Source organism: Hyperolius riggenbachi, chromosome 6 (assembly GCF_040937935.1).
Source record: "Hyperolius riggenbachi isolate aHypRig1 chromosome 6, aHypRig1.pri, whole genome shotgun sequence".
NCBI classification, from domain to species: domain Eukaryota; kingdom Metazoa; phylum Chordata; class Amphibia; order Anura; family Hyperoliidae; genus Hyperolius; species Hyperolius riggenbachi.
In genome coordinates, this window is record NC_090651.1 from 299,049,874 (window position 1) to 299,076,873 (window position 27,000).

Consider the following 27,000-nt stretch of genomic DNA (forward strand, 5'->3'; position numbering starts at 1 on the left):
GTGTGAGGAGTCTAACAGTCAGTGAGGAGGCAGGAGAGCAGCAGTGTTTCATTTGACTTGCACAGCAGAAGGGAGGAGGTGGCACTGCTGTCCTGACTGAGGAAAAATGGAGTGGCTGAAGGTGAGCAGATTGTTTGTCACAGACTCACAGACGGGGGATGGGGGGGGGGGGGAGGCAGGGGTGTAACAATAGCCCCTGCAAGGTATGCAGGCGCAGGGGGCCCATGGGGATGATGCTTGGCAGGGGGCCCTGCCCAGGGCCGTTTTAAGGGGCAAGAGAGGGGCACAGTGCAGGAAGGGGGCAGTGGGTACACAGTGGCAGGAAGGGGGGCCCAACTCCTCCTCTCTCACCAGGGGGGGGGGGGGGCAGCCAAGGTTTCACAGGGGGGCCCAGTGATTTCTAGTTATGCCGGGGGGAGGGGCTTAATGTAAAACTTGCATAGCTCTTTAGCAATGCCCCTGATGACAGACCTATATCTGGGGACAGACTTCCTCTGTAGTGATATAACAGCTCTTGTACTCTCATAGCCTGAGGTCTATCAGGTAATAATGAAAGTCTCTTTCCTCATGCAGCTGATTACATCGTCATGCAGTTTGGCCGGGTAGCAGAAGACGTTTTCACCATGGATTTCCGTTATCCAATGTGTGCTCTGCAGGCTTTCGCAATCTGTTTGTCCAGCTTTGACAGCAAACTTGCCTGTGAATAGAGTCCGATGTCGCACATCAGGAGGGATCACTGCCAGCTTTGACATAAAATTGAAAGATATTTATTATATTATTTATTTACGATTGCACTTTAAGTCATACACAAGCATCACACAAGCCTTTTATGTTTAATGAATGACTTTTTACTCCTATTCCATTGCTTACGCATTTAGCAATTAAAAAATGGGAAAAAGGAGTCACGCACGAAGGACCTTTTTTTCTAACATTAAAAGTATGTTAAAGTGTACCTGAGACAAAGCAAGAAAACTAATTGATACTTACCAGGGGCTTCCTCCAGCCCCATTCAGGCTGTGGGCTACCTTGCTGTCTCCCAGGGTCGCTCAGTTTGGCTACACAGACGCAGATGGCCCTTGGCCATGGGAGCGCGACAGGGGAGTGCATGCGGCCGGCCCATACCTGCCCAATGAAGGGCAGCTGAGGCAAGTTACCAGACCGGATAGCGGATGAACCAAGTGGCCTGGGGTGACAGCGAGGGATGCCACGCCTTGAAGGACTGGAGGAAGCCCCAGGATTATTTTTCTTCTTTGGTCTCAGGTTTCTTTTAAGTGAATATTTTACTTTCTCACTTATTAACAAATTATTCAGAACACCCATTTTTATCTCAACTATTGTGGATGTTGGGTCAGAAAAGCCTTTTATATTTATATAATGCCATACATTGGTATGTAACAACATCCTTCAAGTGATGTGTAGCTAGGGGTATGATGTTATGCAGCCTTCTGCCCCAGAGCACTCTGGGAGATAAGGTGATGTTCCTGCTCACTGCATAGAAGGGAAAACAATGTTCCACAGTGATGCACCTTGTAAGCAGTAAAGGTACCGGCATCTATGTTAAACGTAAGAATGTAAATCGGTAAATTTTTTTCATTAAATCAAGCAAAGCCAGACTGAGTTTATAAGAAAAGAGTTATTACTCTGCATTTACCCTCCTAGCTTTTCAGCATCCCTTACTATGCTCCAATAATAACTACATAATAGCAGGTGTATTTTGAGAAAAAAATTAGCCCACTCAGATCACAATTCTGACAGGAAATGCTTGGAGTGCATTGGAGACAATTTTGTAAATCTGGCCCATAACAAACAGGTGTGTTGAAAAAAAATAGACATTTTCATTTAGGTTGGTATTAAAATTATACGGAACTAGATCAAAGCACGGCCATTTAAAAACGGGTGTTAGGCCTTGGCCGCGACCCCCGCAATAGTTGCGCTCACATGGCCCTCATGGCACGCGCCGCCGAGCACACGCCACCCCCCTACTCCCGTCCTCTGCTGTCCCAAGTCCGCCGGCGTGCCGCTCATGTGAGCTAGGCCAAACGCATGGACACAGGGGTTTTATTATATAGTATAATGTTTTCAATTACAGATTTGATAGTTTATACTTTTAACATTTTGCCATTGATCTGCTGACGTGGCTCATTATATATACAAAGGAAAACATACACAGATGTGTTTGTGGATATATAGACAGCGAGGGATAGCAAAGACTGCAGGACCAGGAGGAGATAGAAGCAGTCAAGGAATGCAGATCGGGAAGGGGGGTTAGGGGTGATGGTGGAGCCAGATGGTAGAAGAGACAAGAAGAGATGGTACGATTCAGTCAAGTTGATGCAGGGTGGTGGAGATGCGGTTGTGATGACCAGTAACAACAGAACAAGATTATTATTTGTAATGATTTATATATATATAGTACCATCCTCTTTGGTGAAAATCTACAGTAGATAATACATAGTACATACAACTGCACAAATAATGTGCAAACATACAGATAATATTATGTAACTAACTGCACATTGAGGTGGAATAAAGATATAGGGCCTGATTCACAAAGCGGTGCAAACTTTTTCGCGGACTTTTGCGTGCGCAAAGTGCCGCGATTCACGCGATCGTGGACTTTTGCGTGCGCAATTTGCATCGCGGCAAATTGCGCGCGCAAAAGTCAGCAATCGCGGCACTTTGCGAGCGCAAAAGTCCGCGAAAAAGTTTGCACCGCTTTGTGAATCAGGCCCATACACTTTATATAGCAGCTGTGTAAACAGTGAGGCTAAATACAGCGGGTGCATACCTTGTAAATTGTACATACATGTGTACTTAAAGAGAACCTGTACTGAGTAAAAATATTTAAAATAAACACATGAGGTAACTTAAAATGAACATTACAGAGTTACCTTGCCATCAATTCCTCTCAGAAGCTCACCATTTTCTTCTGACAATAATCCCTTCCAGTTCTGACAATATTTTGCCAGATCTGAAATATATCAGTTGCTGTCAGTTATATATAGGTTGCTGTCATTTACAGCTAAGAGGAGAACTGATGTGTCCATGTTTCCCTATGGCTCAAGTGGGCAATGTTACAGTTTAACTGTGTGCTGACCAGGAAGCTGTTATGGCCATTTTCAAAATGGAGGATGGAGAATTCTATTGATCACAGTGGACAATTGGGACACGGGACAGGAGAAAGAGATTGAGTAGTAGACTACACAGGAGGTAAGTATGACTTGTGTATGGTTATTTTGACTTTTAATTTTCAATTCAGGTTTTGTTTAAGTTCCTAAAGGGAACCTAAACTGAGAAGAATTTCATGTCAACTATTCTGCTGTATTGTTATATCCAAACTGAATCAATATACAGTGGGTTGCAAAAGTATTCGGCCCCCTTGAAGTTTTCCACATTTTGTCACATTACTGCCACAAACATGGATCAATTTTATTGGAATTCCATGTGAAAGACCAATACAAAGTGGTGTACACGGGAGAAGTGGAATGAAAATCATACATGATTCCAAACATTTTTTACAAATAAATAACTGCAAGTGGTGTGTGCATAATTATTCGGCCCCATTGATCTGAGTGCAGTCAGTTGCCTATAGACATTGCCTGATGAGTGCTAATAACTAAATAGAGTGCACCTGTGTGTAATCTAATGTCAGTACAAATACAGCTGCTCTGTGAGGGCCTCAGAGGTTTTCTAAGAGAATATTGGGAGCAACAACAATGTGAAGTCCAAAGAACACACAAGACAGGTCCAAGACAGGTCAGGGATCAAGTTATTGAGAAATTTAAAGCAGGCTTAGGCTACAAAAAGATTTCCAAAGCCTTGAACATCCCACAGAGCACTGTTCAAGCGATCATTCAGAAATGGAAGGAGTATGGCACAACTGTAAACCTACCAAGACAAGGCCATCCACCTAAACTCACAGGCCAAACAAGGAGAGCGCTGATCAGAAATGCAGTCAAGAGGCCCATGGTGACTCTGGACGAGCTACAGAGATCTACAGCTCAGGTGGGAGACCCTGTCCATAGGACAACTATTAGTCATGCACTGTACAAAGTTGGCCTTTATGGAAGAGTGGCAAGAAGAAAGGCATTGTTAACAGAAAGCATAAAAAGTCCCATTTGCAGTTTGCCACAAGCCATGTGGGCGACACAGCAACCATGTGGAAGAAGGTGCTCTGGTCAGATGAGACCAAAATGGAACTTTTTCGGCAAAATGCAAAACACTATGTGTGGCAGAAAACTAACACTGCACATCACTCTGAACACACCATCCCCACTGTCAAATATGGTGGTGGCAGCATCATGCTCGGGGGGGTGCATCTCTTCAGCAGGGACAGGGAAGCTGGTCAGAGTTGATGGGAAGATGGATGGAGCCAAATACAGGGCAAACTTGGAAGAAAACCTCTTGGAGACTGCAAAAGACTTGAGACTGGGGCGGAGGTTCACCTTCCAGCAGGACAATGACCCTAAACATAAAGCCAGGGCAACAATGGAATGGTTTAAAACAAAACATATCTATGTGTTAGAATGGCCCTGTCAAAGTCCAGATCTAAATCCAATCGAGAATCTGTGGCAAGATCTGAAAACTGCTGTTCACAAACTCTGTCCATCTAATCTGACTGAGCTGGAGCTGTTTTGCAAAGAAGAATGGGCAAGGATTTCAGTCTCTAGATGTGCAAAGCTGGTAGAGACATACCCTAAAAGACTGGCAGCTGTAATTGCAGCAAAAGGTGGTTCTACAAAGTATTTACTCAGGGGGCCGAATAATTACACACACCCCACTTTGCAGTTATTTAGTTAGTTATAGATTTGTAAAAAAATTTTTGTAATAATGTATGATTTTTGATCCACTTCTCACATGTACACCACTTTGTATTGGTCTTTCATGTTGAATTCCAATAAAATTGATGCATGTTTGTGGCAGTAATGTGAAATGTGGAAAACTTCAAGGGGGCCGAATACTTTTGCAACCCACTGTATACAGCATTATTGGAAACACTAGGAGAATCTAAAGCAATAAGAGGATGGGCAGGAGGAAAATTGGATTTGGCAAGTTGCCTAGATGAGTCCTGGTAGGAGAAGACCTCAGAGAGTGGAGATAATTGACAGCAGAACCAGATGGCTACTCGGGCTTTTGGTGGCACTGTGGGGATCAGCAGAGCAGGATAGAACTGGAGGCACTACAGCAGTGCAGGGGAGAGTAAGGGAGGGAGAAGTCGGGCCACTCTCCCCGCAGCTGGGTCTCAGTGTGGCCACGGCTCCTCCTCTGTCATGCCCTCCCCCCCACTTGCAGCGCTCATGGCGGTCGCACGCCTGGCACGCCCCTAGAAACGGGGCTGCTTGTCATCTTTTTTTGGTAAGCATGGGTATCGGTGCAGAGGATTAGTAGAGGTGGCAGCTGGGCCCCTAGATATCTTCCAGGCTCCAGACATTTTCCTAGGCTGTCTAGTGGTGGGTGATCCAGTTTTGCAGTGGAAAATTGGAGAATCAGGTTGGACAGCACAAGATAATAAAGAATGCTAAACAAGGTTGGAATCCATAGTGTGTAAGTGTGTGGGGAAGCAGTGGGAGTGGCCATAAACTGTTAGGTTTCAGTCCTTACTGAGCACTCACCTGTTTTAATAATAGTAATGTTATGAATTGAGCTCTGGATATTCTTCATTATACAGTAAGTGTACAGTTGTTACTGGCAAAGTGTCAATGTAGTCATTATCCGCTGCATAAATCATGTTTAGCTGGGCTCAGTTTTGTCTTCATGCTACACGTTTTAAAAAGTTGTGTAATTTAAAGTGACCTTGATGAAAATCTGAGGAATATAAATAGAGTATATTATTATAAAATACAGGGCAGAAGCTATGGGGTAGGACTTGAAACACCCAGAGTTACAGATTGCCCAGCAAGCTCATGGTGAACCAGAACTCCTAGGAGTGTGTAAGGGACTGAAAGAGATCCTTAAGGGGCCCATACCCTGGTCGATTTCAGCCAACGATTGATCGATTCTATCAAATGTATCGATCGATTGATTTGTGGCCGATTTCTATCGATTTGATCTATCTGACAGGATGGAAGATCTAGGTCGATCTGCTGCTGGCAGCAGATCGATGGCCCATAGACTTGCATTGGATCTAATGGTCCAATAATGCATTTAGATCGATTTCCAATAGATTTCCAATAGATTTAATTCTGAAATCTATTGGAAATCTGTTCCTAGTGTGTGGCACACATCAGATAGATTCGTGTCAGATTAGACTTGACAGGCATCTGACAGAAATCTATCTAATGGTTGAATCTGCTTCAAATCTATAAATGTATGACCACCTTTACTAAGATGCTATGCAAACCAGACTTTTGCCTTCTTAAAACAGAAGGTATTTATGATTATTCAGGTTGGAGTGAGCATATGAGGTGTCCCACAATGCATCACTGCTGAATATGCAAATCATCTCTTTGTTGTTCCTAGAAGCTAAACACACCTCCAGAACCGCTGGAATGCAATGATGTGGCAGCCTGTTAATATTACAGAGACAAACTAATCCAGCATGCATACAGACTGTTTCGGATTGGTTGATCCTCATCAGTGCATGGCATGGATTAATATGGCTGTATGGGGTAGGACTTGAAACACCCAGAGTTACAGATTGCCCAGCAAGCTCCTGGTGCACCACACTCCAGGAGTGTGTTAGGAGCTGTAGGACTTCTGGTTCGGCATAAGCTTCCTGGGCAATCTGAAAAGTGAAAACTGCATGTCAGAAGGTTGTTTAATGCCGTGATGCTTCCATAATGCATATTAGGACTTTTTCTAAGAGTGTCAGAAGAAAGTTTCTCTCCTTTAGCTTTTTAGATCCGCTATTGGTCTTTGAATGTGATGGTGTAAGGCTTGGTGGTGTATTCTCCACAGTCAGCATGCAACGCATGAGCTGACGTGGAGGAGGTACACACACGAGCACAAGGAAACAGGCTATCCCTAGTATAGTGGAGGGGAGGACTGACTCCAATAGGAGATTGTGGCGCACAGAGCCGGTGCCGATCCGACAGCCACAAACAATACTTTCGCTATAACGTTTCAGCGCAAAGTAGCACTGAGCGCATAAACCAGAACTGAGGAGATCAGGACAGGTAGACAGAATGAACGCTTGCTAGCTAGCCACTACTTAGTGACAGCAAGCGTCCACAACAAGACAGACTGGAATGAGGCAGCCAATGCGTTGCAGCGATGGCGTGCCTCACAAAGACAGGACAGGATAGTCAGGAAATAGCAGGATCAAGATAGATGAACGTAACACAGACAAAAATACAATAAGTATGTTTTCCTAGCGTATTACAATTACAGCTATCAATGAAACTATTTGTAACGTCTGACTAACATATGTATATATCGGCAATGAACCGATATATGACATAAGCAGGAACACTGACTAGGACTGGAGTAATACAGGGAACAGGACTCAAAGGATTCGCTATCTCTTCGCAGAGATGAACGCAATCCACAAACGGTAACAGAACAGGATTCGTTATCTCTTCGCAGAGATGAACGCAATCCACAAACAGTAACAGAACAGGATTCAGAAGGATTCGTTATCTCTTTGCAGAGATGAATGCAATCCACAAACGGTAACAGAACAGGATTCAGAAGGATTCGTTATCTCTTCGCAGAGATGAACGCAATCCACAAACAGAACCAGGAGCAGGGTAACTAACTCAGCACGGGTGATCACGATACGCGCAACCTACCAAAACGTGCTGGAAAGCTGACTAACTGCACACAGGATATAAACAGTTCGTGTACGTATACATCAGCGACACTGATGTATCAACGTAACACGAATACAAGGAAAATAATAAACGTGCTGGTATGCATATATATTGGCAATGAACCAACATATGATGCAAAGACCAGCAAAGTATCTTTAGAACAAGAACCACGATCGGGGGCTGAAGCAACAGCAAGACAGGCTTAAACTGAAGCTATGAAAACCCGAGGAGTCCTGCAGGAAGCAGATCTTTATACTGAGGTCACCCAATGGGAGCAGACATGCAGATTCCCACACAGGTGAATGATAATCAGTCACAAGCTGACAGCAGGGAAAGGCAGACAAAGCTATGCAGCTTGCATGGAAAGAGATCAGAACTGCCTGAGCTGCAGCACTACTACTTCCAGCAATACCTGCTGCAGCAGCGATCATGACAGTACCCCCGCCCTTAAAGGCGGATACCAGACGCCTCTCAAAACTGACAATCCCAAGGAGACAACCTAACTGATAATTCATGATGATCGGGACAGCCCGGCAAGACCAAATTCGAGAATCAGTCATCACAAGACTGGACCCATCAGAACCAGAACCTACAGAACCATGCCCATCAGTACTACAAGACTCAGTGTGACACCCATCAGAACTATGATTTCCAGAAGAAAGCCCCCCGAAGCTCTCTGAGCGATACCCACTGCCTTCCAGGGACCGTCCAAAAATACCAAAGCCTTTGCAATGCCCACCGGAACTGTCTTTACCAACACAAAACCCACTGTTGAACCAGTCCAAGGTACCAGGACAAGCTTCCTCAGAGATCTCCCAGAACACTTTAAAGCTCCAAAGAGATCCCAAAAGGTCAGAACGCCCTTTAGGCTCACATGGAGAACTATCAAGAACCCCCATGGAACCTATGGCAATTCCCGAGTCAGGGTTACAAGGACCAACATCAAGATCAGGGCTTTCAGGGACCAGAACCATCTCTGGGCATGCAGGCAGACCGGCAACATCAGAACATGTCTCCCCTAAGGAAGCATCCGAGTACGCTAACACCTTAGACACACCTGGGCATTCTGGCACACAAAGCACATCTGGGCACACTGGCACAAGAGAAACCTCTGGGCATGTCAAGGAACTGTGAGCCTCAGGGTCAGCCAAGATAGGACCAAAACCAGGACTGGCCAAAAAAAATCCATCATGACTAGACTTCGCAACTACTGGACTCTCACAAAAGAATGCAGCATCAGACTTAAATGTCGCTGATTCCAGCAAGGTTATTAACAATTCAGGTTCAGGGGCACTAATAAGACAGGACAACTCTTCTGATGTACGCACTGAACTAGATAGGGACTCCCCAACTTCTTCTGGACTAGACAGAGACTCATCTAATACACTGGATTGGAGCTCATGAGGGGCTGCAGAACAAGTCAATATTACAGCATCACCCACTGAACTGGGCAAATCTGAGGAATTCCCTGGACAGGAAGGGAACTCCGGAATCTCTGCCACACCGGCCAGAGAATCAGAATTATCCATGTTACAGGGCAAGACCTCTGAAACATTCAGAGGACAGGGCTGGAGTTCCTCGGCTGTTACAACACTGGAGAGGGACTCAACAACATTGGTTAAATCAGACTGTGTACAGGGCAAGGTATCTAAGACACTTGCTGACGAGGACAATATTTCAATGACTTCTGCTTCATCAGACAAAGATTCATCAAGTTTATTTAGAGTGGACTTTAATTCTAAGACAGCTGCTAAACAAGTGAATATTGCTGCAACACCCACTGAGGTAAGCAGTGCCTCAGAGTCTTCTGTTAGAGGGTTTGAAGTATCCAAAGTACTGGGTGAAGCATAGGACTCTGCGACTCCAGCTTCACTGGACAGGATCACTGAACAGTCCATATTGCAGGGCAAAACCATGGAAGCACCTGCAGGACAGCATAAGGATTCTGTGACCTGAGCTTCATAGGAGAGATCTACTGCACAATTCATGGTACGGGGCAAATTTACTGGAACATTTTCTGAACAAGGTAATAATTCTGCAATTTCAGGTTCACATAGCAGATGCTCTGAGCTATTCGCGATACAGGGCAAATTTACTGGAACATTTTCTGAACAAGGTAATAATTCTGCGATTTCAGGTTCACATAGCAGATGCTCTGAGCTATTCACGATACAGGGCAAATTTACTAGAACATTTTCTGAACAAGGTAATAATTCTGCGATTTCAGGTTCACATAGCAGATGCTCTGAGCTATTCACGAAACTAGAGCGAGGTGTAGAAACAGGAAGATCAAGACACAATGTTTGCGCATCTGAATCACCATTCATTTGTAAAATTGGAAAATTCAGATGCTGGGGTTCTGAGGTTTCTAGACAGGATTGCTGGGACTCGGAAACTGATGTAGTGCATCTATTGGCATCTGCTGGATCAGACAGGAGTTGAACTTTATTAACACAGGTAATTTCTGCAGAAGTGTTTGCAGAGGCAGGCAAGATTTTTCTGGTGTCTGTTTCACTGAACAAAGACTCATGAGTACTGGCTAGACTGGACTCGGAAGTCAGCAGGACCTCTGGATTCTCTGCTGAGAAATTTGTGCAGGGCAAGGTTAAGAAAGTATCAGTGGCTTCTGTTTTACTGGGAAGTAACACTGAGTTATCCATGGTACAGGGTGGAATTGCAGGAACTTCAATTTCACACAAAAAGAGCTCCGAATCACCTGCTGAATCAGCCAAAGGTGCTGAAGCAGGCGGGTCAGAACGCCAAATTTGCGAATTCGGAGTCACATAAAAATCATCCAAAATCAGTTCCCACACATCAATCAAAGGAGCCACACAGTCATACCTACACACACCAGTCTCTATTAGGTTATAGGCCGACTTAATGCATGCATTCAATACCATTTCACTTTTTGCACTCTAAAATTGACAAAATGAACTTGAATCATTCTTCCATTCACAGACCAGGGCTTCCATCTCTCCCCTCTCGAATGGAGGATCCTATGCATACTTAACAGCGAAACATTCAGGCTGATCACAGTTTGCAGATATGATTGTGGCAGGCACATGTATAGGGTTAATTAGCAGGTGATTGGCAGATTCCTTATTCTTAAGAATCTCCAATACCTGTAGCAAGTGTTGAACTGTAGTGTATGCAAACTTCCCTTGCTTCACAAATAAGTTGATTTGTTCAATACTCTGTAATATCTCCTCATAATCATACTCAGATAATTCTTTTAAACAAAAATCTTGATTTTCCCTAGCCAGGGAGGAAAGTTCATTAGTAGTTTCATAAGTCCATTTAACTCCCCTGAAAGACAATTGCATTTCATTATCTATTAATGGCAGAATCTCATTACAGGCCTCAGTCGCTAAGGATAGCGACTCTGCAGATCGGACACGTTTCTTAGAACGTTTGCGTTTTGCCTTAGACCGTGCTGCCTTTGGTGATTTATTCAAAGCTGCAGGAAAATTATCAGGAACACTCTCTGCTTGCTGATTATTTTTGCAAACAATTGAAGGGGCAGCTGATTGGCCTGCTGCCAGGAGTTCATTTAGAGGAAAAGGCAATGGATCTATGCGCAACCAGTTATGGATCACAAACGCTAGAAATTCCAGATGGATAGCTTCACCAACCAATAGGGAAAATCAGCTCACTTTATTCTTTCCTACTTTGTATTAGGATCTTCTCCAGTCTCTGGAACTGCTGAAAATCTAGATCTGCTGTTATCATACTTATTGTGTAATACATCATAGAACCAATTTATGTTGCTAAGGTTTGCTAGAAGCGCATCTGAAATGGAGCCAGACCTATTGAATTGAGAATGGCCCCATGTAAAAGGGTGCTGGTGTTTACATCCAAATAAAAACAAGAATTAACCATACCTGAGGGCTTCTTCCAGCCCCTCACTATCTATGGAGCCCATCAGTGTATTTGTCCTCCACTCCTTAGTGCCTGCTGTGGCCCCTCTTTGAGCAGTAGGATTAGCCATACTATGCCAGGGAAAAAAAACACATATCACATATATAAGTAAATAAATACTTGATCTACTTACATACCACATGTATTGTACTGTCCACATTTTGATTTCAGTGATTTGATTATATAGTAAATGAAGAGAATTATGTTCCTGGTGGGGTCCATGTCTTTTGCCCACAGTTTAGGCTAAATCCTGATGTAATTTGTGCCCGTTACTTTTTTTCTTTTCTCCTCCAATCGCTGAGTCACCTCAGCCTTGTTTGTAAACACAAGGGAGCAGGGGATCAGGTTTCAGGTAAGCAGCTAAGCAGGGAAATAAATGGAAGAGGAGGAATATATTATAGATAAAAAGAACCCCCAGAATGCAACTGTTTGGCACTGACTACTAAAGGGCCAGTGCTCCTAAGGTATGTGATAACTCCAAATCATAACAGCAGAAAAACTTTTTTGAAAGTTTTTAATGCAGGATTATCCTCTTTATCACTTAATTATTACATTCATACCAGTTGCTGTTGAAATGTGATTTTTATGGTGACACTCCCGCTTTAAAAGCTCCAACCCAGCTGGGTCACAGTGACAGCGCATGTTCTGTCCCAATGGCGCGACTGCCCGATTGTGCTCCTAAGTGGCTGTGCATGACAGCTGTGCCTGGGAGTGCAAACATGGTTTAGATGCAGCTCTCTACTTTAAATTCTGTCCTGAAAACTGGAAAATCAGCATGCAGGATAAGCCTCAAAGGACAACTGTCACACTAGCCATATGGTCATATGACATGGCTCGCTTCTGGATCAGGCGGTAGGTGGTGCCCTCGGCAGTACCATTGCCTACAATGTTAATTGCAGGTGATGAGACCACTAATAATAATCCATTAATAGTCTATAGTCCAGTGGTTCCCAACCTTTTTCAAGTAGTGACACATCATGCCAAACAGTCACATCTCCGTGACGCGCTGTTCAAGGCAAAGTTGTGACTGCTAATCCGTGGTGACTGTTACTGCTGCTGTAATAGTGGAAGCTGCTAATCAGCGGCTGCTACTGTTGCTGGCATAGTGAAGGCTCCTAATTAGTGGCTGCTGCTGTTGCTGGCACAGTGGTGGCTCCTACTCAGTTGCTGCTACAGCTGCTGGTACAATGGTGGCCACTAATGAGTGGCTGCTACTGTTGTTGTCATAGTGGTGACTTCTATTTCTGGGGTCGATATTTCTGCTGGTACAGTGGCATACCTCCCAAGTTTTTGAGATGAGAAAAGGGACACTTCCTTTCAACTCTCTTCACAGGATATTCTTTTGCCCTCCAAAAATCAACAGAATATACAATAGTAGTCTTACAGTGATAGGGATAAAAACTCTGGATTACTGTTTCTGCCCCTCCCCCCACTATTGGACTACGGAAAGGGGAGGCAGAGCGACAACACATGCAGTGATGGACTGGGAGGTGGAAAAACTGAGGAAATCCACCTGCCGGCCAAGCAGCAGAAACCGTGTGTTATCACTCCCAATAGAAACCTGCAGCAAGTCTTCACTGTGAGCAGCAACACCTGATTACTGCTTGGCCAGCAAGTGGATTTCCTCAGCCTTTCCAGTTCCCAGTCCGACACTGGACACATGCCCAGAGCTGCTGTAACACATGAATGTGCCGCGGCACATAGGTTGGGAAATCCTGCTATGGTCAGTGTCTATTCCTGTCTTCCACTTCCAAGACTGTCCACTGACTGGCTTGTCAGCAGAATTTTTCTCGTTAACTTCAATGAAAGACACTCCCCTCACATTTTATTATAAAGGCAAACTAGCAGGCATGCCAGGGATTAGTTTATCTCTCTGCTCTGACAGCAGTTCTGTACTGCAAGAAACTGATCTTCTCCTTATGGCCACTAGATGGGGTATCTGCGCTGCAGGGAAGATCAGCAATGACTTCATGGTAGCTCTGCGCACCTTGCCAGCCGAAGATCACCAGGTGAGTGGTATATATTCTCATATACCTCATCGTCCAGCTGCCCATTTGCAATTCACTTTTTAAAGTTATTTTAAAGAGAAGATGAAAATATCTCCTATGAGATCACTCAGGAGAAAAAGTTAATTCCATATGGGCCCTTGTCTCCCGTGTTTTCTCCTAGGAGATAATTTTTCATCTTCACTTGCCAAGTGGTTTTCTTTAACCACATGCAAAGTGGTTAAAGAGAACCTACAAAAAATATACATACCTGGGTCTTCCTCCAGCTCCCTCCAGGCTTATCACTCCCATCGTGTCCTCCACATCCTTGTTTGTCCGCACTTGGCCATGGAAAGTCCTCCAGTCCGGGGTCAACTGCGCATGCTCAGTACTACTACACAGGCACAGAACACTCCTGACCTCAGGAGCACAACAGGGGAACGCGCTCGGCCAGACTGCAACTGCGCCGACTGGCCCCGACTGGAGGATTCTTTTAGGGCCAGTTGCAGGCAAATTAGGAGGCGGAGGAAGGCGGCATGGAAACGATAAGCCTGGAGGGGCTGGAAGAAGCCTCAGGTATGTATATATATATATATATTTTTTTATTTCATCCCATCTCATATATATTGAGATGGGATGAAATATGGGTATATATTGGCATTCATGCCTAGGTGGAGCCAATGAAATGCTGCTGGAGAAAGGGCTGGGGCAAACTTAAGCATGGGGCCCCCCTGCCTGAGATGCCATAACCCCCCTGCGCTGTCGCCCAATTTCTGCCTGGGTCCCTGTGAGTGTGCTTCATTACCTATCTCAGCGGGCGGGCAGGCAGCGGCTGCACATACCGTGCACTCTGAGGCTGGCACGCTGTCTCCCTCCCACTCTATGACTCGGCATGTGTTTACAGATTACGCGCCGGGTCATAGAGACAGTGTGCCAGCTTCAGAGTGCACGGTATGTGCAGCTGTTGCCCGCCCGCCCACTGAGATAGGTAATTACAGAAAGCACACTCGCAGCGACCCGGGAGTAGCATTTGACAGGGAGGGCAGCGCGGGGCCCATGCAGAGGTCGGGGCCCTGGGGCAATTGCCCCCTTTGCCTCAATGGCAGTTCTGGCCCTGACTGGAGACAGAGGTCCAGTGAAAGGGCCAGTGGTTCAAAAGTTGGCATTACTGTCCAGAAGCTGGAAATGTCAGTATGTACAATCATGCTTCTTGCATATAAAACTTGGATATGAATACATAAGGTTAGCTGTTGTGTCCACCACTACTTCCACCAGATATATGGACAAGCGTCTGGTGGCCATAGAGTGGCAGACACAAAAATGATAGATTCAGTGAACTGGCTATAATAGCACATCTTGTGCTCAAGGCTCACAGAATGTTATCCAACCACAGCATTTATTTCTTCAATTCACTATCACTGGTTGCTAATTTTTCCCTGGCAGGCTGTGGCTGTTGCAGCTAAAGACCAGAAGCGTGCTAAAGAGCTTGCAAAAACTCACTGCATACCAAAAGTGTACGGCTCCTATGAAGAACTTGCTACGGACCCTAATATTGGTAAGAAACAGTTTACATGGTAGACATGGTATCTCTTGTATGCTTACTGCGAGTAGAAATTCAACCTATTGTGCTTTGCAACCAATGTCTGTGGCTGGCTTGGACATTCACTGTGCGAAGTGGTGGTTTTATAAAAAAAAATTGCAGTTTTCTTGTGATAGACCAACCTCTGGCATAATCTCCACTATTCCACCGCCTTGGCAGGCTCCTATACACAGCTGTAGAACTTTCAGAAAAAACTTTTTCCTGTGCTTCTCTACAGTAACTCTGCTTATGGCTGTCGCTCACTGTGCTGCTTCGAATACTGGGTGGTGTCAGTGTGCTGTACAGAGAGCAAGAAGAAGAGCGCTCCAATGGTGCATTGACCTTTGTTATTCCTTAAAGACAACCTGTAACGTAAAGAAGTGCCCCTGGGGGGTACTTACCTTGGGAGGGGGAAGCCTCTGGATCCTATCGAGGCTTTCCCCATCCTCCTCCATTCCAGGGTGACCTCGCCGGGCCTCACATAAACACATAAAGATGCACTTACAGTTAGTGTAGGATAAAAAGCCTCTCACAGCCCCCGAGCTTGTCCAGGTCCCACTCCCAACTAAGGCATGGTTAAGCACCAAAACGTGTAGTGATGTCAGACAACATGCACGTGGCCAGGCTCCACCCACTGCACCTCCCTCTGGGCTAACATTGCTCCCGCTGCTCTGGCCAAGATCAGAGGCTGTGAGAGGACCCGTAGGTGACTTGACAGAAACCTAAAGACGGAGATAGGGCCACATCACACAGAAATCTGGTCAATATCAGGAGTCTCCAAATGACATCCAACATGTTCCTAGATTTGCTTGTAAATAACCTTCAAACTAGAGTAGGGTGCAGGGACACAATCTCCACCTATCCACCCAAAATGAGCCAGGATGCATAGAGTATATCTCCCTATGAACATCTCTTGTCTGTACTTTAGTGAAATAACTAATGTGCTGGACCTCTAGACAAACTGTAATCTGTAAAGGTCTTCAACCTTACTTGGCAAATAGACAAATCTATCCCTGAAAACGAGCAATGCTGGGCTGGCTATTCTATACAGATCCACACCTGCTACACCGGGAAGACAGCAGCTTTGAAAGCACGAAAACATACCGCACAGGTTGCTCTCCAGATTGAATTGTTACTGTCCCCGGTTTAGGCTTTCAGCTTCTTAAATAATACAATACACTTTAGCTTCTCTGTTCTCTTAGCTACCATGTATGGATTGAGATTAATGCCATAAATTCAGAGTGACTTTGTTTTTTGTTTGCATTTACTTGTAGACATTATCTATGTTGGTGTTTTGCATATCGTCCATCGGGATGTAGTCCTAATGTTCTTGGAGCACAGGAAGAACGTCATGTGTGAGAAACCGCTGGCCATGAATGCCACTGAGGTGAAAGAACTCACTGCAGCTGCCAGAAAATATAATGTCTTCTTTATGGAGGTAATGTATATCATAAGAATTAACTTCCTTTACCTTTTCTTTCTTCTCCTTATGCTATAGCAATTAAAGACTAACCATAACGTAGACGAGGAACTCAAATTAGGCAGAGTTTTCTCTAAGAGAGCTTTCTAACATGGCTGTATATCATTTAGGACCCACCATGGGCACTTTGAGGCAATCGTAAAGTGCTTGCGATTTGCTGAATCGTGAAAGTACAGTAATTTCACTTTGATACGTGGAGCAATTATGATTTAGCTACTGTAGCCATTGAAGTGATTTCTCCAAGATCACTCGCAAATTATTTCAGAACGATAGTACACTGATCATTCTGAGAGCAAGCTTCCTAAGCCCACACAAGCCGCAGCTCTCCTGTGCGGTGCGCCATTACACACACTGATGTCAGGAACCATCAGTGGGCTGGGGAGTGAAGTGGGCGTTACTAGGAATGGGCTCATCACCCATATTCGACGTTGGAGATTATGGGTGAGCAGAGCAGGGGCCACGGGATGCTGGAAGGTGCGGATAGTGCTGTGACACACATGTCACAGCACCGCACATAAATCATAAATCCAGTTCCTGGGTGGGCCACATAAAATGGCAAGGAGGGCCGCATTTGGCCCGCAGGCCATGAGTTTGACACCTGTGATAGAGGGGTGGAGACATTAGGGAAAGGTACACAGGGGTTAGAGGATGAGGAAGTAAACCTCCAATGCTACCTCTAGCAAATTATAGACTTGTCTGAACAAGTGTGTTTTTTAGAGTATGTTGAAGGTACGTTTATATGCAATCACTTTTCACAAACACCCAGTTGTAATACAGTTGTATAAAGTAGGGAGTATTAGTTTTGTAATAAAGCCACATGCATATGGTTCTGAATACGCAAACTGCCAATAATGATACAGAAGAATGATTCAAGATAATGATCATTAGCTGGGATATGTTTGCTAATTATATTTTGTTTTTCAGGCCATGTGGAGTCGCTTTTTTCCTGTTTACGATCAGATCAGGACACTCTTATCCCAGAAGGCCATAGGCGATATAAAAGTGGTGCGGGCGGAGTTTGGCTCTAACCAATACCATGTCCCGCGGGCAGTGGGGAAGGAGCTGGGTGGAGGAGCTCTTCTGGACATTGGCTGCTACTGTCTTCAGTTTGCCTTAATGGTATTCAAAGATGAAAAACCAGAATCAATCACTGCCAGAGGCTTTTTGTACGAGACTGGTAAGTGTATCAATGTGAAACAACACCAAGTACTATGCTTTATCTTATATTTGTAAGCTCATGAGTCAAGGTCCTCCCCTATTTTTTCTTGTACATATACTTGTACTATGCATGAACCTTAACCACTTGATTACCCAGCCTTTACCCCCCCTTAAGGACCAGCACTGTTTTTTATGATCTGTGCTGGGTGGGCTCTGCAGCTCCCAGCACAGATCAGGTTGCAGGCAGAGGGATCACATACGTCTCCTGCGTTTACATTTAGTCTGCGAGCCGCGATCAGCGGCTCGCAGGCTATTCACGGAGACCCGCTCCGTGATCTAACAGGAAACGGCCGCTCGCGGGAGCGGCCTTTCCTGATTAATTAGGGAGGCACCTGGCGACGCAGATCTGCGTCACTGGTCCTCCAGCTACCACTTTGCCACCGCACGGTATGAGTGTGCGGTCGGCAAGTGGTTAAAGTGGAACTAAACTCAGAATTTCCTCTCTGCTGTAAAAGATTAGCCACACCTTGATAACCTTTATGGACAAAAAAAAAGTTAATTACAAATTATGGAAATCCTACAAAAAGTTTACAAGTTGGTTTTACTTTGCAGGGAGCAAAGGGTTAAGCTTCAATGTTCTCTGTATGGGGAGAGCTGCCTTGGCAAAGCTCTTGCAGAAGATTCATAGCTGTTGATAAGAGCCAATTAGACACTTTTATCTGGCTAAACAAGCACAGGACCACAAAGCAGTTAATTTCTTCAACAACTATATGCAAAATAAAGACTTTTCATTGTGTGCTGTGCAAGAGTTCAGGTCCACTTTAAGCCTGATTTAGCAATATTCTTCAAGGCTGGAGAACACAGGAGAGCAAGGTAAAATTACATAAATCCAGCAGACCTATCTGTATTTAATCAAAAGGGTCCTCTAACAAAAAGTTTGCAATCATCGCCTTAGTCATTATCAGACCACAGCAAAGATTTCTAAAAAGTTACTGAAATTACATGTGTGTGAATGCAGCAGCACACACTCACCAGTAACAGGGGCATAACAATAGACCCTGCAAGTGATGCAGCCGCAGGGGGCCCAGAAGACGCAGGGGGACCCGTGCATGGAGAAGTTTCTTTTCCCTGTCCTAAGAGACTGACAACTAAGGGTATGGAGAGAAAAAACTTTCAGCTCTCTGCACAATTGTTCTAATGGCTACATCTGCTCAGCCACTGATAAGGAACAGGCACAGTTTGGATGCATGGTGCATGTTTCTCTCGCCTGTTTATGGACACAACGGTGGGGGGCGGGGGGGAGTTTAGCGTGATTTGTAGCTATGCTACTGAACCATACTTCCATAAAAAAATAAAATTGCAGTTACGTGTTACAGTAACACACACAACCCTGCAGTGCAACATTTTTGTCATCAACAGTAGACTTCTTTATAAAAGTTTTTTCTACTGGTCAGGGGTATAACTAGAAATCACTGGGCCCCCCTGCAAAACTTTGGATGAACCCCCCCCCCCCCTTCCCGCCCCCATGCTTTCTGCACAAGAAAACAGAACCAAATATTGTCCAATTGGCTAGTGCACACTTGAATGTGTTTTCCCCATGCAGATAAAAACAGACAGCAGTGAAGCACTGCAGGCATTTTCTCTATCAATTACATTAGCTTCTGTGATAAAACGTGCATGTTTTCACACATACAGATACACATGGGGTGCAGAAAATGCATACAGAAAACAGTGCTGTCTATTTATGGACATGCCATACTTCTTTCTTCCTCCACGTGAACAACAGAGCTCGCGTCCAGGTGCTGTGGGAAAGAGATAGGATGCCAGCAGCTGTGGTTTCTTTTACTTTCTTACTATATACATACAACACAAATAAGGAGAGTGCAGCTCAAAATCTTTTTTCTACATGTGCATACTTACCCCCAATGTTCACCCCCTCCCCCCTTAACCAAATGCTTCACGTACGAAAGCTCATAGATTAAGTACAGTCACCATGCCCCCTTTCCCTCTATAACAAGTTTGGCCACCATAGCTCTTTCTATAATAGTGCAGCCTCCATGAGACCCTTACTACCTCCTACAAATGACTATGTTTCCCTAGGGTATTCAACCATGTCCAATTCCAGTAATGACACATCTTCCACCAAAGTGCCATGTCCTTCCCTCACCAGTGCCATCATCCTGCTCCCCCCATGATGCCCAAATGCAGAGCAGCGAGGCGAAATAGAGTTGTAAAGTTGTTTCAAAATTACCTTTCGGAGCTGTGCAGTTCCCCTGCTCCCATTGGCATTGAGCCTGGTACACACTTTCAAATTTACCACCTCTATCTGCTTCCGCCCGTACAACAGATTTTGAATACCAGATGGTGTAGGTAAAATCTCATACTACCATTCGTTCTTGGAAATAACATCTTTTTATAGCATGGCCAAGACTAGTTTATCTTCTTTTGTACTAGGTGTGGATGAAACCGTGACAATCATTCTTCAATACTCAGGGAAGCGTCAAGCTATCCTCACCTGCACTATTATGGTGGCAATGCCAAACCAGGCTGCAATATGTGGCTCCACCGGTGCGTCTAGTGAAAAATGGCGCCGGCAAAAAAATGGCGCCCCCTTCTGCCCGATATATGTTTAAAACGATATTTATCGTTTTAAAGGTTAAAATAGTGCAGAACGAAATTTATCGTTTTAAAACTGTTGTTTTTTTTTTTTTTTGGTCCTGCCTGAACGATATTTATCGTTTTAACCCCTGCTTTGCTGCCGTTTTGAAAATATCTGCCCGCCGGCTTTAATGTTTAATAGCAAAGCCCCCTTAAAAGCTAAAAACACCAAATTTGCAGGGAACGTTAAGAAGAAAATTGTGAACAAGAGGAAAAAAAATCTTTCAAAAAGACCTTATAGTTTTTGAGAAAATCGATTTTGAATATTCTTCTTCTGACCGTGGGAAAATTAAACGCCCGCCGACTTTAGCGGTTAATAGCAAAGCCCCTTTAAATGCCAGAAACACCAAAATGTGTAGGAAATGTTAAGAAAAATAGTGGGAACACGAAGAAAAAAAAAATTGTTCAAAAAGACCTTATAGTTTTTGAGAAAATCGATTTTAAATCTTCAAAGGAAATGTAACTATTTAAATCGCGTACTGACATTCCCGTGGAAACTTTTTCCGCCGACTTTAGCAGTTAATAGCAAAGTCCCCTTAAATCCTAGCAACACCAAATTTGCAGGATATGTTAAAAAGATACTGGGAAACAATATTTTAAAAAAAAAATTGAAAAATTTTATTTATTTTTTTTTTAAATTAAAATTTTTGGGTTATGTTCAGAGTGTGGGAAAAGTTTTGAAAAAAATGACGTGGGGTCCCCCCTCCCGAGCCTCTGTAACCCCTTGTCTCCCATGCAGGCTGGGATAGCCAGAATGCGGAGCCCCGGCCGACTGGGGCTTCGCACCCTGAGCTATACCAGCCCGCATGGTCCATGGTATGGGGGGGCTCCGGGGGGGAGGGGCGGCCAAGCCTCCCCCTCCCCCCCGGAGCCCCTTGTCCAATCCATGGACAAGGGGCTCTTCCCCGCCTCCCTTGCCCCAGGTGGAGGCGGGGGCGACGACTCCCTGGGGGGGGGTTCATGGTGGCATCTGGGAGTCCCCTTTAAGAAGGGGACCCCCAGATGCCCACCCCCCTCCCAGGAGAAATGAGTATAGGGGTGCAGGAGTACCCCTTACCCATTTCCATAAAGGGTTAAATGAAATAAAAACACAACCACGAGAAAAGTCCTTTAATGTTCTAAATTAACCAGAAATACTTACCTGTACCTTTAAAAAAAAAATCCCACGCCAATCAGGTCCCACGACAGTATCCTCTATCTTGCGATCTTCTGATACATGTTGATTGAAGATCTCCGCCGCCCCGACGCCACACACGCCGCCTCCGCCGCACTGCTCTCAGCTATACTAAGTATAGCTGAGAGTTGCGTCTATGCGTCTATATAGACGCATTAGCGCTAGCTGCCGCTGACCTCCCTGCCTCCCCCCACCTGTCACCCATGGGTGCCAGCATGGGTGAGGGTGACAGGTGGGGGGAGGCAGGGAGGGCAGCGGCAGCTAGCGCTAATGCATCTATATAGATGCATAGACGCAACTCTCAGCTATACTAAGTATAGCTGAGAACAAAAAGCATCTTTAAATTTTGGCTCCAAGGCTCCCCATTGGTTCCTTATCGACCAATGGGGATCCTCCTGATCCCCATTGGTCTGTTAAGGAACCAATGGGGACCATTGGAGCTAAAATTTAAAGATGCTTTTTGCTCTTAGCTATACTAAGTATAGCTAAGAGCAGTGAGTGCGGCGGAGGCGGCGTGTGTGGCGTCGGGGCAGCGGAGATCTTCAATCAACATGTATCAGAAGATCGCAAGATAGAGGATACTGTCGTGGGACCTGATTGGCGTGGGATTTTTTTCTTAAAGGTACAGGTAAGTATTTCTGGTTAATTTAGAACATTAAAGGACTTTTCTCGTTGTTGTGTTTTTATTTCATTTAACCCTTTGTGGAAATGGGTAAGGGGTACAAAGTAGCCCTATACTCATTTCTCCTGGGAGGGGGGCAGGCATCTGGGTTCCCCTTCTTAAAGGGGACTCCCAGATGCCACCATGAACCCCCCCCCAGGGAGTCGTCGCCCCCACCTCCTCCTGGGGCACCGGAGGTGGGGAAGAGCCCCTTGTCCATGGATTGGACAAGGGCTCCGGGGGGGAGGGGAAGGCTTGGCCGCCCCTCCCCCCCGAAGCCCCCCCATACCATGGACCATGCGGGCTGGTATAGCTCAGGGTGCGAAGCCCCAGTCGGCCGGGGCTCCGCATTCTGGCTATCCCAGCCTGCATGGGAGACAAGGGGTTACAGAGGCTCGGGAGGGGGGACCCCACGTCATTTTTTTCAAAACTTTTCCCACACTCTGAACATAACCCAAAAATTTTAATTTAAAAAAAAAATAAATAAAATTTTTCAAATTTTTTTTTTAAATATTGTTTCCCAGTATCTTTTTAACATATCCTGCAAATTTGGTGTTGCTAGGATTTAAGGGGACTTTGCTATTAACTGCTAAAGTCGGCGGAAAAAGTTTCCACGGGAATGTCAGTACGCGATTTAAATAGTTACATTTCCTTTGAAGATTTAAAATCGATTTTCTCAAAAACTATAAGGTCTTTTTGAACAATTTTTTTTTCTTCGTGTTCCCACTATTTTTCTTAACATTCCCTACACATTTTGGTGTTTCTGGCATTTAAAGGGGCTTTGCTATTAACCGCTAAAGTCGGCGGGCGTTTAATTTTCCCACGGTCAGAAGAAGAATATTCAAAATCGATTTTCTCAAAAACTATAAGGTCTTTTTGAAAGATTTTTTTTTCCTCTTGTTCACAATTTTCTTCTCAACGTTCCCTGCAAATTTGGTGTTTTTAGCTTTTAAGGGGGCTTTGCTATTAAACATTAAAGCCGGCGGGCAGATATTTTCAAAACGGCAGCAAAGCAGGGGTTAAAACGATAAATATCGTTTGGGAGCAATACAAATATAAATATAAACGATAAATATCGTTTTTAAAGCCGGCGCCATTTTTTAGCTGTCAAAAACGAAAAATAACTAGTGATAATGGTTCTCTATGGGGCGCCATTTTTTAACTACGATAACTGGCGCCATTTTTAACGGACCCCCCACCGGTATGATTCAGGTATTTAAATGGAATTACATTTCGGTTTCTTTATATGAATGAAAAAATAATATCACATATACAATATTTAACTGCCATGCAGACTATCTCAACTACAGCCCAATTCACACCGCGACCGCCAATGCAGTAGATGCAGAAACAGCACAGTAAGCAGCATATCTGCTCAGGATGCGCTGGTGTCATTCAAATACCGGCCGCATTGCATCCACTGCGTTTGCGTCTTCAACCATCTGCTTCAGCCCCGTACTGTCCACCACCGTCTGCAGCTTGTCCTGACTCCTGAATCTGACCGGAGCTTGGCAGAAGCATGGGGCTCTCTGCTGGATTGTAAAAAAATCAACTGGAGGCCTACCTAGCAACTGGGATTATTCTAATTGGTCTACCATAAACCAATGAGAAATTTCCATGTTGAAGCTGGATTACCGTAGTTTTTTTTGCAAACCAGTGGTGTGCCCCATGCTTCTGCTGGGCTTCGATCTGCTTCGGACCAAATGGCGGGGACCAGCGGTGGCAGAACTGAATCCACTAGACAGGTGAGTAAGCATTTTGTGTGTGGTCTAGTGGGAAGGGACACTGTCTGTTACCATAGGCTTCCATTGCATCCGATTTTCTGCAAGACTGCGATATGGTTGCTGAAAAATGCAGCGGTCCGGGATCAGGCCTGGATTTACATCACAGGAGCCTATAGGCACAGATGCACTCTAGACTTCACTCTCCATAAACCTCCAAAAAACCCCACCAAACTGCACTGCAAGACAGTGTGCTGGCTGTCCCAGCTGTCACTTCTCCCTTACTTCCCATGCCCAATGTAAGCAGCTACAGGTGGCCCTTAGTATTAGGTATCCAAAGCTATCCTCAGTATTAAGTAGCTGGAGGTGCCCCCAAATATTAGGTAGCTCTGGACTATGCACAGGGAGGGAGGCACGTGGGGAGGGGAGTGAGCCACCTTTCCATCATCAAGCACCTGTAGGCACGTGCCTACAGTGCCTTATGGTAAATCAGGCCCTTGTTGGAAACTGAATTTGCGGTCCAGTCCGTTGCGTTCCAGTAAACATTGTGTTTTTTTGTTGCAATGTGAATGGGGCCTACTATTAGATGGAGCATTTCACCTCTTTAAGCCAGTTAGCTATATACATGGAAAAGGTAGAGGTTTGCAGTTTAGTTTTTAAAGAGAAACCATAACCAAGAATTGAACTTCATCTCAATCAGTAGCTGATACCCACTTTTACATGAGAAATCTATTCATTTTCACAAACGGATCATCAGGAGGTTCTGTATGGCTGATATTGTGGTGAAACCCCTCCCACGGTGTGATGTCAGGACCATGGTTCTGACATCACACTGTGGGAGCCTTGTTGCGTTGTGGGAAATAACAGCTGTTTCCAACTGCCAAAAAAGCAAGCAGCATCTCCTTCCACTGACATCACCTGCCAGCAGGAAAAATGTCACCATGTGATAAATGCCAAATTTTAATCAGGGAAAGGAAAGATTTTACAATGGGCAAACACTGACTAAATCATTTATACATCATTATTGTATTTTGTATTGTATTTTTTATTACATTATTTTCATTGGAGTTCCTCTTTAAGTGAATGCTCATAATACTGTATTTATTTTATCAATATCAAGTTTACATTCATTCTCCCCAGATTCCTTCTTGCATGTGGTGCCCAACCGCAATAATTGTCAACGGCAAAGAGACCAAATTCCCTCTCCCCCCTTCCAGTAAGCCCATGCATTTCACTAACAGCACGGGGCTGAGCTATGAGGCGGAGCATGTACGCCAATGTCTCCTGAAAGGTAAGGTGTAAGATCACGTGACCTGCGCTGCCAGTGGTGTCCACAAGCGTTCTGACAGCATTTTCGGTTTTCAGGGCTAAAAGAAAGTCCATTAATGAGCCTGGAAGACAGTGAACTGCTTCACACCATAATGGATGAGGTCCGCAAGCAACTGGGCGTGAGATTCCCACAGGACAGAGCTTGAGGAGAAGATAGTCTTTTAGATATTTTACTTTGCAGCACATAATTGATTAATAAAAGTCACATACACATGAATGTGGTCATTTATATCCTGTATGAAGTTTTTGAATGCACTTTATTATCACATGATGGTCCATTTATGCCCAATGTATGTACAGTGGACTGAGTGGAGGCTTTCGATTTTACATAGTAACTATGTTATAGCGGCTGCTAGTGAAGTATCGCAGTTGCAATAGAGACCCTCCCGCACTTAAAGTTACACAGATTACTATGTAAGCAACATGTATGACTAAGGAAAAGCATGCTCCTTACATAGCAACACACGCTGCTATGTAAGGCGTGCATAGCAGCTGCTCCTTCACATTAAAGGGGAACTGGAGAGAGAGGTATATGGAGGCTGCCATATTTATTTCCTTTTAAGCAATACCAGTTGCCTGGCAGCCCTGCTGATCCTCTGCCTCTAATACTATTAGCCATAGCCCCTGAACAAGCATGCAGCAGATCAGGTGTTTCAGACTTTAAAGTCAGATCTGACAAGACTAGCTGCATGCTTGTTTCTGGTGTTATTCAGATACTACTGCAGAGAAATAGACCAGCAGGGCTGCCAGGAAACAGGTATTGATTAAAAGGAAATAAATATGGCAGCCTCCGTATACCTCTTACTTCAGTTCCATTTTAAAGCGCAGCTTAACCCTCCTGGCGGTCTATTAGAAACAGCCAGGGGGCAGTGCAGCACTATTTTTTAATTTCTTTTTTAAAATCATGTAGCGCCTAGGGCTTGCTACATGATAGCCGCTGTACAGCGGCATCCCCCCGCCCGCTTTGATCAGGAAATCCCGTTCAAAGAACGGGATTTCCTGAAGGGCTTCCCCGTCAAGCGCGGAGCGGCGGCGATCGGAATGCACACGCAGCTAGCGAAGTAAGCAAATCGGCTCACCTCGGGCTTACCGCCAGGAAGGTTAATGAATTAAGCCCCTTATCCTGTATTACCAGAATATGACACACCACTTTCAGATCATGCTTTTTGGTTCAACACTCCAGTCTGTGGATAGTGACAAGAAACCGAAGCACCCAGGAGAAACCCATGCTGAATTGGACAACAAAGATGATCAATTTTCCTACAATATGGAGAAATTACCATCTCGTTAATCATCTCTATCCCCAGAGAAAAAGATGTACATACATTTGCATAAACTCAGAAATATTTGCATCTCCATGATCATCCCTAATCATTACCATAAAATTCCATAGAGTTTGCAATGCAATTATTTTGTCCATTGCAACACAACACCCCAGTATGCAAGCAACCTTGGTGACGTGGTTATATACTCTTTAAAGCGCCATTCTCCTTCCTGTCTACGGAGGCTCTGCATCCCCCTGGTGAGATTGCCTTCTTTTGTATTGATGACAGCCGGCGATCTCACTACAGGGTTACAGTGCCACC

At 44.7% G+C, this 27,000-nt stretch overlaps 2 protein-coding genes across 7 annotated transcripts in view; both read left to right on the plus strand.

The window, feature by feature from the left end:
• LOC137521642 (tubby protein-like) overlaps positions 1–901 on the plus strand; it is a 72,131-nt gene extending 71,230 nt beyond the window's left edge. For all 6 annotated transcript variants that reach the window (XM_068241157.1, XM_068241158.1, XM_068241155.1 and 3 more), the window contains one exon: positions 574–901. In XM_068241157.1, the coding sequence (XP_068097258.1) occupies positions 574–707 (134 nt within the window). In that variant the 3' untranslated portion in view covers positions 708–901. The remainder of the gene's footprint in view (positions 1–573) is intronic.
• A 12,293-nt stretch (positions 902–13,194) lies between these two features.
• Positions 13,195–25,631, plus strand: LOC137522813 (trans-1,2-dihydrobenzene-1,2-diol dehydrogenase-like). The gene is made up of 8 exons (XM_068242909.1): positions 13,195–13,678; positions 15,098–15,209; positions 16,508–16,671; positions 17,638–17,890; positions 20,326–20,433; positions 23,560–23,576; positions 25,226–25,376; positions 25,451–25,631. Exons 1-8 carry the CDS (start codon positions 13,352–13,354, stop codon positions 25,558–25,560), a joined length of 1,242 nt encoding a protein of 413 aa, XP_068099010.1. The 5' UTR covers positions 13,195–13,351; the 3' UTR covers positions 25,561–25,631.
• Positions 25,632–27,000: the final 1,369 nt, after the last annotated feature.

Coding starts and splice junctions, on each gene's coding strand:
- LOC137522813 (XM_068242909.1), top strand. CDS start 13,352: ATGAATGTGCCGCGGCACATAGGTTGGGAAATCCTGCTATGGTCAGTG. Junction 15,210..16,507: donor TGCTACGGACCCTAATATTG/GTAAGAAACAGT, acceptor ATTTACTTGTAG/ACATTATCTATGTTGGTGTT. Junction 16,672..17,637: donor ATAATGTCTTCTTTATGGAG/GTAATGTATATC, acceptor TTTGTTTTTCAG/GCCATGTGGAGTCGCTTTTT.